Source organism: Mytilus trossulus, unplaced genomic scaffold (assembly GCF_036588685.1).
Source record: "Mytilus trossulus isolate FHL-02 unplaced genomic scaffold, PNRI_Mtr1.1.1.hap1 h1tg000050l__unscaffolded, whole genome shotgun sequence".
Lineage (NCBI taxonomy): Eukaryota > Metazoa > Mollusca > Bivalvia > Mytilida > Mytilidae > Mytilus > Mytilus trossulus.
In genome coordinates this window covers 1,540,768-1,552,837 of record NW_026963292.1, presented here as the reverse complement: position 1 = coordinate 1,552,837, position 12,070 = coordinate 1,540,768, and the positions used below count along the sequence as shown (strand labels likewise).

The window sequence follows — 12,070 nt, the reverse complement described above, 5'->3', positions numbered from 1 at the left end:
CTTAAATTAAAATATTTCGAAGTTCATTTAAGTTTGAGACCATTTAACACAATTTATATTTCCGAGTTTTTTGTCAGTGAAAAAGAAAATATAATTTTAAGTTTTCAAGTCATGTAATATAAAGACATGTCTTTCTAGTTTTAGTAAATGTTAAACTATATTATTCAATGTTTTCGCCAATATACATATGATATATGACCCTTTCCAATATCAAATATGCTGATACACACGTGTCATTAAGAAAAAGATGTGAAGTCGAGATGCCCTTGCTCAATGTGAACATAATCTAACAGTTTTATACGTACGACAAAAATTAGGCAAAATATAATGATTTTTCATTCAAAATAAATACAAGGAATCTATTTAACAGACTGAGAATGATCAGAAGCAGATTTACGGGGTCCAGGGGGCCGGGTCCCCCTTCTTGGGGACAAAATGATTGATTATATAGGGAACCACTAAAGCATGACTGAGCGGTTCCCTCTTAGGCAGTCAGTGGGCCCCTCTTGTGAAAATTTCTTGATCCCCCACTGTTAAGTCGTATTCGAACTTGAACATCTGTGTCCAAAACTGTAAGTGTATATAATGTATATCTGAAAGGGTAAATATCCAGTTTTGTTCTCTAAACTTATCAGGTTACCCTTTTAAAGTGGTTATTGAATCCAAAGTTTAAATAAAGATAAGATTACAACAAAGGAGCTATAACACCGTAGGATTCTCAGATGACTTTAGATATAACAGGACAAAGGGGGTATATTGTCAACAAGAATTCATATGTTAAATTTATGTTAAGCTATACGTCAGTATATATTCAATACACTTAACTTTCTGATATACACGTAAAACGAAATCTTGAATATGTTATAGCCCAAATGCAGGTATTTCTACTATAAACAAGTATGATATATCACATGTCACTTTGCATCCTTGATTTGAATTTATGTTCCGGAAATACATGTAAACTTTGTCTAATAACCCTATAATGCAAGTATTCCTAGCATAAAATGTATGGTAAATTATTCGTCCATAAGCAACTTGAATAGACTAAAAAACTGAAACTTAATATGTAATGCATAGCTGTGAGAAATTCGATTCTATATAAAACTAAATGCGAGTTTGTGTACCATAGATATTTGTTAGTTTTTGGTTGTCTCTATATTTATCTTGAATCGGATAAACTTTCTGAAATATTAAGACAACTATGAATTATGACATGTGAGTGTCATCATCATCAGACTTTTTGTTTAGATCAATACGTTTTTTTAAAGAGGACTTATGGATTTTGCTCATTGTTGAAGGCCCTACCGTCTACGGTGACATATAAACGGTTGCCATTTGGTCTCTGGTAGAGAGTTGTCTCATTCACAATCATATCACATCTTATTTTCTATATAAAAAAAAAAACAACCTAACATTCAATTAAAGAAATATGTTCAGACTCGTGATAGGAAAAGGCATATAGCCATGATAACAGGAAACAGGTTCATCTAGATTTAGAGTATTCAACCCTCTCTCTTTTAATGTCGACCAATGAAACATAATATTTAAGACAGAAAGTCAGTAAACTACATGTTGGTAGTACGTTTTAAGTTTAAGGAGGTTAAATAAACTATATCCATTGTTGTCAATGTGAAATATATAACCAAATCCATCATGAATGTTTTCATTGAACTCTCTTATCATTTAACCATGTTAAACCTTCAGCAATATACACAAAAATAGTAAGCTTTTCTTCTTATCTTACAAATATTTATTTACGTATATTTAAATAGTTTTCAAAACTGATAGCAATCAGGCGTAAATAAAATCGATCAACGGTCTGAATAGTATTTTATTATTTTTACAGCTATTTGAATTTACTTCATTATATTTTAACTTTCGCTGACAAGTAAAATGTTTTAATAGCGGGGGTTAAATTTATAATCTTTTCATAAGAGTGTTAATCTACCTTTTAATCTAAATCAATATCTGGAAAATAATATTTAATTTGCTTATTGAAAATTCAACACTAAAGTATATATCTTAGCTTAAGATTATTTGTAAAACGTAAAACTTGTGGTATACTTGTTATGACTGCTGGGGTTTTCTGATATTTTGGAACCATTTTAATTGACACTTTTAGGTTTAAGCCATGGTCGGTGAAAATGGGGCAGCGGGCCAGCATCAACAACTAAAAACAGTTTATTCTTCGGGCATCACAACATTAACTTTCAAATATGCATGATAAAGTACGGAGCAGCTCATCTAGCTGCAAACTTTCATAAGATGACACAAAAAAATGTTTTTGTATAAGAATTTTCATTCACCTATTTAAATGATTTAGTGTCATATATAGGAGTGCATATAACACAGAACAATATAACGTGAACAAATATTTGAAGAACAATAGTGTACTAGTATTGTGTTAAATTGAAAAATAATATAATTTTAGTTTCAACTTGTGCACCATGTTAATGACACAGCATAATTTCAAAAAAATATTTGTGTAGGGTTTCCAGATTAGGCACCGACTCCAACGCCTTTATGATAAATTCGTCGAAGACAGCACAAGCATGCAAAAACGGTGGTATCACGCCGAGTTTTTTTTACTGAACCACAATATTATTCAGGTTGTTAAGCCTTGGAATTATGATAACTCTTGAATACAGGAAACCATTTCTCATACTCATCTTTGATTTCATTTGTATCGACTGTGACAGATTAATTATTATGATGAATAGCAGTGTATCCCGCGTTCTCTATTGACCATCAACTATTTCTTAATTTACCAGTTTGGTTTATTTAATGGTAACTAGTACACTTTCTGTACTAATTCATTATGATCTTGACCGAACACCTGGCATCGATCGGCCCTTTCCAGTTTACTTAATTTCAAAGATTGCATTTTTTGTCAAACCTATGTCCTCTATATCATTATATACAATTTGAATATAATTTACTAATTAGATTAGTAACTATTTAACTGATTTAAAAGGTTAAATATTAAATTCTATAATTTTGGTCGATTTCCAACGAAATAATCAGGAATTTCTATTATATTGGCAAAATGAACACGTTACAATCAAATTATGTCATGTCATACTTTTTTTTACATTTAATACAGTAAATGGTTGCTTCTTAATTTTAAGAAAATATCTTGGTCGTTTTGATAAATAAAATGCTATACTTATTGTTATGGATTATTGACAAAATACACAATAAGAAAACACAATTGAGTGACAAAACAGAGATTCAGTGTCAAATTCATCATGTAGGAACTTGTAATTATTTATTGTTACTGATTGTGATTATTTGTATACATTGTAAGTAAGTAAGTAGTAAGTAAGTAATTTTTATTGGTTTAAAATCCAAAATTACAGGATTGATACCAAGACAATACAAATTTGTTATACACAAACATACAAACATATATATATATATATCATACCAAATTTATAAACATTATATGAGGAGGTGGTACCACAATGTTATTTAGTGCTTAATAAAGCATTTCTAGAAATGTACATGTCGCTTATAAATTTAACAATAATTCTAATTATATCAGTCTCAACACACGTATACAAAAATTTAAATCTTGCTTCATTAGTCATATTGAAAAAAGAGGGAACTATTTCATTAATTCTGGAAAACAGTTGGTCTCTAATTATATTTAATTTTGTACATTTTAAAGTGAAATGAAATTCATCTTCTACTTCTAAGAGACACAAAAGACAAATTCTTTCTTCTACAGGGGTTTTAGTGTGACGCCCTTGTTCAATTCTAAGAACACTATTACTTATACGAATTTTAGCAAAATGCCCTATTACTTTTCTGTCTATATTTAACAATAAATAGGTTTCCAATTTATAATTTTCTTTAAGCTGTCTATATGTTCTCAGCTTATTACCATGTACTGATTTATTATCACAAAATATATTTTCTTTCCAGTAATTAAGATATCTATCATTAAGTTTGGTATGAATTGCATATAATAAACGCTTTTTTGAAATAGTATCATGATTTTTCCAAACATGTGAAAAATTTAATGTAGCAAGTAACTGTTCAATCTTTTTAGCAAATCCATTGGTTAATTGCAGGTTGGAACAATATACATCTTTTAGTAAACAATTGTTATCAGATTTTATGACATGCAACCAGAAGCCAATTGACAGTTTTAAAGCTTCTATAAAAACTGGATACATACCAAGTTCAGCTAGTACTGCTAAATTGACAGCTGATTTATTTACTCCAATTAAAGTTTTTGCAAATTTAATTTGGACTTTGATGGTAGCCAATGACCAATATTTTGACTCTAGATTTGTAATATCTTTTATCATATACAGAGACCAAACTTCGCTACAATAAAGAAGTATAGGTTTAACACAAGCATCAAAAAGCTTTAAGTGAGGTAATACATTGATATTTTCAGAAAATAACAGTTTTCTAATACAAAATATAGCTTTTGAGGCTTTTTTACATAGAAGTCTCACTGCCTCGGTAAAACTACCAGATGGTTTAAACAGTATACCCAAATATTTATATTCTGTACAGTGTTCCAAAATATTATCACTAAAAACAAACTTGTCTTTTATAAGTTTTTTACCTGATTTGTTAAAAATCATAACTTTGGTTTTGTCAAGATTTACTGTTAAATCCCAACTAGTGCAATATAAACTAAGCTTGTCAAGGCATTTTTGTAAGCCATTAGCCGATTCAGAAATAAGAACTAAATCATCAGCATATAACAGACATGATATATCATTATCATTTAACTTGGGTGGTTCACATGTTGAGTCAAAAATAGATGGTAAATCATTAATATATAAAGAAAATAATGTAGGGCTTAAAATACACCCTTGTTTTACCCCAACTGAGGAATTAAAAAAAATCAGTGATACCTTCCGAGATCTTTACCGAGTACAAAACCTCTTTATACATATCTTTCATTATACTAAAAAAGGGACCATCTATGTTGTAATAAGACAATTTGTAAAAGAGGGCATCTCTATTAATAGTATCAAATGCCTTCCTGAAATCAATGAAACAGGCATATATCTTTTTTGATGATTTAAATGCTTTATCAATTATAGTTTTTAGAGTTAAAACATGATCACTTGTTCGACTTCCCTTTCTGAATCCAATTTGCTCACGACATATAAGTTCATTTCCTTCAAGATACTTTTCTAATCTGTTATGTAAAACTTTTAGAAAAAATTTTCCCAAACAACTTGAAAGGGCTATACCTCGATAATTAGATGGATCATTAAAACACCCACCCTTGAAAATGGGCTTAATAAAAATTTTTCTCCATAAAGTTGGGTAGATACCAGACTTAAGAATAAGATTAAACAATTTTACATACACATCAATATTCATATAACAAGATATTTGTAACATTTCATTCGTAATACAATCTGAACCACTTGCTTTATTATTCTTTAAAGATTTTGCTGCAATAACCACCTCCTCAGTTGTAATAGAACTGTTTAACATCTTAGTACATGTGTTACAATCTTTAAAAGTAGTATACTCTTTCTTGTCATTACATACATTTTTATCATAATCAATATTCATTAATTTATTAAAATATTTAAACCATTCTTTAGGTTGTATGTTAGAACTAGGATCCTTGAAGTTCTCCTTTTTTAGTTTCTTAATTGTTTTCCAAAAATCATTTGGACAGCTATTATTTGAATCTATAATCTGGTTTATCATTTTATGTCTAAATTGTCTATATTTTTTCCTTATAAGTTTATTCAGTTCCTTTTTATGATATAATACTTTGTGTCTAAGACTGTCATTCCAGGGCTCAGTACATAATTTTCTAGTCAGACTCTTTAGGGACCTATATTTAGATTCACATTCATTATCATAATATGGCTTTTTTATTTTTCTTCTTTTACTTCTCTTGTCTTTACCAGGGGTCTTATTAGTATTACTTAAAAAAGCAGCATTGTATAATATTGATGATATACTGGAGACGGTGTCATTAACACTTTGAGTTACATTGGAATTACATGTATTATTCGCATCTATATTTTGGGTTAAATTATCTACATCAGAATTTATGGTTCTAAAGTTCACTTTCAACATATTGGACTTAAAAATTTCTTCTCGTTTAGTAGTCCATTTAACTCTTCTAAGAGTTGGATTAACATAATCATCACATGACTTATTCACTAATTGAGAATGTAAAGTTATCGAAATTGGACAGTGATCAGATATTGTTGGTTCAAATTGTCCTACACTAAAATTGACAATACTTGGTAAAAATTCAGATGAACATAAACAATAGTCATCAATTGACACACCATTATGATTATAGAAAGTGATTTTACCTTTTGAATCACCAAGAGTTCTTCCATTAAGGATTCTTAATTGAGATTCTGTGCATAAGTCAAGTATTAATTTTCCATAGTTATTAGTTTTTTGGTGAACTTGAGTATTTCTAACTTTGCATACATTATCTGCCACATAATTAGTGGGAAGAAAGTTGTCCAAACTGTCATCTACTTCATTTGTTATGAAATCTAACTCTTTACAGTTTATATGTGCATTTAGATCTCCCATAAGGATTATATCCCCTAATATACTATATTTCGCAATATCTGCTTCAAGTTTCTCAAAAATTTGTTTATCAAAATTTGTTCTTAATGTGTAAGATGAGTTTGAAGGAGGAATATATAAAAAACATAAAAATACATTTCTATCAAAACTGAAAAATGTCTTGTCTAGTTTAAACCACATTATATCATCCATTGATTTATCCATCAAGTACATTGTAGACTGAGACTACTATAACACTGTGTTATAGTAGTCTCAGTTGTAGATTAATGTGTAAAATTGTAATTAATTGTGGTATTTGTAATAATTTGCATTAATTGTAGCCTAGTTAGTGGTATATTATGTAGAGATTATACCGTTAATATTCTCCATATGTATTTAGTATTACAAGTTAACTTAGTTAGTCAAGTTAATTATTTGTTATCATAGTAATAAACAGTTTACATGTGTTGGTTATTTAACTGTTCAAAAGTCAAAAAGATCATAATCCTAATATTCAATACAGAATTTAGCACAATACTTAATAGTTCATGTTCAAATGCAAGTATTTCCAAAAGACGTTAAGCATTAGACAATCAATCAATCCGAATTGCAAGCATTGTCATGAGGTCCGTGTCATCCCTATCATGATTATCCGTCTCTGTACTAGTCTACATGCAAGGTTTTCAAAGCATTCTTATATATAAAGTCTTCAAAGTCTGCATACATCAAAATATACTGCTCAAACACTCGATGAATCCCAGCTATGACTAATTGCCAAAACTTTTTAGTTTATTTCGTGATCTCAATGCCCTACTACACAGTATACCCGTCGGAGTCCGAATTATTGAATCCCAACTATGCTATATATTTCTTTTGATATATCAGTTTCGGATCCATTGGTGGGGTTGGGGAGAGGGGTTGGGGTTGGAACCATCAATTTTTTTAAGGATCAATGCTTATAAATGGGGGCATAGTAATGGAGTACTCTTTATCCTGGATTGGACCCCTTTTTTTAAATAGCTCGATCCGGCCATTGATGTAACTCTAAACATCAGTTGTTACGACATCCTAACTCTTTTCTTCATCTTCATCGACCTAGGTGCTTCATTGTAAGACATGTATGCACCGCCCATGTGTCAAGTGTCTAAATCTAGTCAATGCGGTATTATTTACTGTTTGTGGATTATAAAAGAAAGTATGGGTTGATTTTAAATAGTGTGTATCATAAAGTGTTGTGATCAATAAAATATACTATCGCCATTGGATTTCTCGAGTACCCTCGTTCTTCACTTAGAGATGACACTTAAAAGTCAAATAGGTCTCAATTTAAAGAGCTTTCTCGACTTCTCACTATCTAGTGCAAATCGACTGCTGTGTACACATACTTTTGGCAAAATGTGTAGCTTTGCATACACATCGTATTTGCACTTTTATAAAACTTGAGCTGGCAGAGGCTGGCAGCCCCGAATGGAAAAAAGGACTTGAAAATGCTGACTCGGCATAATTCTAGAGAACTAGATAGAACATACAAGATCATGCTATAGTCACCTTGACCTTACACGTGACCTCACAGACAGAAATCAATTATCATTCTTTATCACAATACACATCCTTTCATATGAATTACGATCAAATTTCATTTCTATCAGTATATTCATTACTAAAATTTCAATTCAGATAGTATAGTAGCCAATCTATTTTCAATTAAGAGAATGTGTTTGTTGCCTTCAATCACAATACTGTCTGAATTATATTAGCTACCAGAATAAAGATGCCAATTTCTATATATACTCGATATTTTAATTGAAATCTACATACATATACTTATGATGACAGATTTCTGTCATAACAAAACCTTGTACTAAATGAGATTCTGTCATTATAACGAATAAATCATAGACGTTCAACTTTATAGTACACACTTATTCCGCCTTATGTTATTGGTTTTAAAGTCTCGGTTTAAGTGTGTGTTCGTGCGATGTTTTGTATTATATAACTTCAGCATGTCTGCAGATGTTAAACAACATTACAAAAACGGAATGTTATGTGAACAAAACAAATTAAAATTATTTTTTGCAATAACTGTGCAAAATGAGGCTTCATGGCCTAACCTTTGCAGCGTAAAACCGATTTTCATTTGATATATTTTTAGCAAACTCCCCCTTTTTTAGTATATTTTCCTTAAAATTGAAGCTTGACACTTTTCCCCAACTATGCCGCTTTCTTCTACATACAGTATATATATTGAAATCATAGTCTAGACATTTTCACATTTTTACAAATGCGTTGGTCATAAAATAGTTGGAGTCCAGTATTTACAAATAAGCTATAAAAGATCAATAATGACTGTGAAGATATACATAGATGTCCAATACACAGTTTATGTACATACTTAACAACAATTCAAGGGGTCAGAGCCATCTAAAATATTTAAAGCAGGGACGACTTCAACCTATTGATCTGTATCAATATACACGTATCTAAAGTAGAGGGTCATTGGTACTGACAATTTTAATTTATAATACCTATCCTTAAAAATTATTGATTTTCATGTCCATATGTATCAATGCCATTTGATTTGATGACGTCATAATGTAATTAGCATTCTTGTCAATATTTAGCACGTTTGTATTTCACGTAGAGCACCTGCTGATCGACAGGTTAATATTCAAAGTTTGCAGATAAAAATTTGCACATCAATTTGATAATAATATTTTTCTCTCTAATCATCGCTTTAGAACGAAATCAGATAAAAGTCAAGTGTTAAAAGAGGCGAAAACAGGTATATCAAAAGGTGTTTTTAAAATTTGAAATTGATCCAAAGTTAAATAAAGGTATGACATAAGAATGTTTAATAGCCTTTTAACAGGCTTCTTTAACATGTATTTTTTACATCTGTTGTTTTCAAATAAATTACTCAAGAAAATGTCAAAATCTAGTCTGTTTTTCTTTTGTTTATGATATGTATGTACATGTACATTTGTTAAGACCATATGCATGTTAAAATGTAATCAATTGCAGGTATAGTAAATATTTGACTGATTATTTGCTTGGGTTTGTTGTTAGATAGGCTTAAAACTCGAAACGTTTAAACAACAATAACAACAGTAAGAAAGAAGAGAATGAAGAAAAAGTATACATTACAGTTGTTAAATAAAAATAAACAAACCGTAGTCGGCTAGTTGTTCGACTGACATGAAAATTCACAATAAGGAAAGACAAACAAAGGCTAAAAAGTTACAATTGAGGTTCTTACCATTTCATCAAGACTTTTAACATCACATGTGATAATTTGAGGTGGTGGGTCTCCGGCAATCTCTGCATCTATTTCTTCCTCCATTTGAACAATAGTCGGAGCCAACATGCCAAGTTTAGCTCCAATCCGAGCAATTTCTAATAAACACAACACAACATTTTTTTCATTTTTTCTCAAAACAAGATCATCAGTTTCAAATGAAAGCACTTCGGGTATTCCAGCATCTTTGGTCCATTTTATAAAATTTGATATGTTATCCCTGGCATGGAATGTTTGGGGTCGTACTTCCGACCGATATTGGACCTCATATTCTGGAATTTGTATTCCTCTCACAAAATTAGATTGCATTTGTTCTAGTAATCCTAATTTCCGTCGCTCTTGAGCAAAATTTCGCACTTTATTTGCATGTTCACATAATCGGACTCCAGTGTCGAGTACATCGAAAAAATTCTCCACACCTATTTCTAATTTATATAGACATGTAAACCAGTCTGCTAAATCCTCTTTCATGGCTAATAGGTACTCGTCCTGACTTTTGAAGCCCACGAAAGACTTCAGCTGCAGGACTAATAACGTACCAGGGGTCTCAGTTGGACTCTCCATTGCGGAAATATATTAGAACGGCACTATTAATAATCCATATTTATTCCTTAGTACTTCAGGTCCTTCCTTGAGAATTTAGGGTCACACCAGCCCCACATAATATCTCCTCGTCAATGAATTACATTTTTGTAACGAAAATAAAACATGTATGTGCTATAGGTAGTAACTTGCCATGACTAATAAGACTTGAGAGTATTAAGGTAGTAAACGGATCACTGGCTGGCATGCCGAATAAATATCAATAAAATTATGTCTTACCTTCGATTCAATACCCGGTATTATTAAAATCCTAAGTCACATGATTAAAAGGCATTTAAATATGGGTAAAATTAACAGTGCCATTCTATTCTGAAAATGTGTGACAACGAAAGAGAAAATCTTCCCTTTATCACTCGCCGTTTTATTCCGTCTGTGTTGTATCGATCAAATGTTCAAGTCACGTCTGTGGGTGATTACCACATATTATGCAGGTCTCACTCCGATTGTTCCTAATTTAAATACACAGAATATTAAGTTGTGTATTCCATGTTTATCGTTTTACCATGTGTCACGTGTAAAATATAAATATGAATTAATAATTGCTGAGGCTCTGTATCCGAATCTCTACTACTGACATTTGTTGGTAAAATAACTTTCAGTACTTTAATCATTCAAAAGTTTCAGAACTTATAAAAATCAATCACACGTGTCAGGAAAAATAATATTTGACAGACTCTCGACACACGTTATGTATATTTTTATTTTGAGGAATTTGTTATAAGATAAGTAATCATGTCCAAATGAACCATATCTAAAACAAGATATCTCCGAGATCGCTATCAGAGTTCACTTAGGGGCGTATAATTTAAGTGCATCCTTCAAACGTTCTTGTCGAAATAGATCACCAAATACATGTTATGATGTACTAGTAGTTGTAAATCAGATATTTTTCCATATATAAATCACTAAATTTTGTAAGCCTGGAGGTTTTCAATTTTTATATATTTTTTCAAAAATCGATATTTCCGAAACATAAATCACCTTTTGAAAGTCCCAATTTTATGATATAATTCCTTCAAATGCACAAAAAGTGAAAGCACACGCGACACGGACGAACTTATAATGTAATCGAACTTCACAAATCAGTTATTCATTTTTGAAAGCAGATTATAAATAATCCCTTAAACATCACCATACATCTTTAATTTAAACGCTTTTCATATTGCACATCCTTGAAATTGTGTTTGATGTTTCAATAAAGACTTCCGGATTAGAATGTAACAACTTCTTAACTTTATAGTTATGAAATATAGCAAGCTGAAAGGTTTTTTTATTGGCTCATGTCCTTAGGCTAACACTAAATTAATCTTCACAACAGATTTATGACAATTTTGGTAGCGGACTTAAATATAAAAGTGTCCTTGGAAACATAAATTATAAAAAAAACTCGACCAAGAACACAAAGCGCATACAAAAGTATACAAAAGATTGAAATTTGATCAGGAGCTCGAATACACTGATGAAGAAAATCATCGGAGCTTGTAAAAAAAGGGCAAAAGGTGATAACTAATAGACTAAAATATAAGAAAACGTTGATTTAGTATGTTTCAAATACAATTAGACGAACTAATCGTAAACGTCAGACTGTAGAAAGTTACGAGGAGCTGAGATAATCTACTTTACAGATCTTTAACATCTGGCTACAAA

At 30.8% G+C, this 12,070-nt stretch overlaps 1 protein-coding gene across 1 annotated transcript in view; it reads right to left on the bottom strand.

Annotated features, from left to right (window-relative positions):
* LOC134699308 (uncharacterized) overlaps window positions 1-10,908 on the bottom strand; it is a 49,341-nt gene extending 38,433 nt beyond the window's left edge. Inside the window, exon 1 of the mRNA XM_063560921.1 lies at window positions 9,782-10,908. Within this exon, the coding sequence (XP_063416991.1) occupies window positions 9,782-10,384 (603 nt within the window). The 5' untranslated portion in view covers window positions 10,385-10,908. The remainder of the gene's footprint in view (window positions 1-9,781) is intronic.
* Between the last annotated feature and the right edge of the window lie 1,162 nt (window positions 10,909-12,070).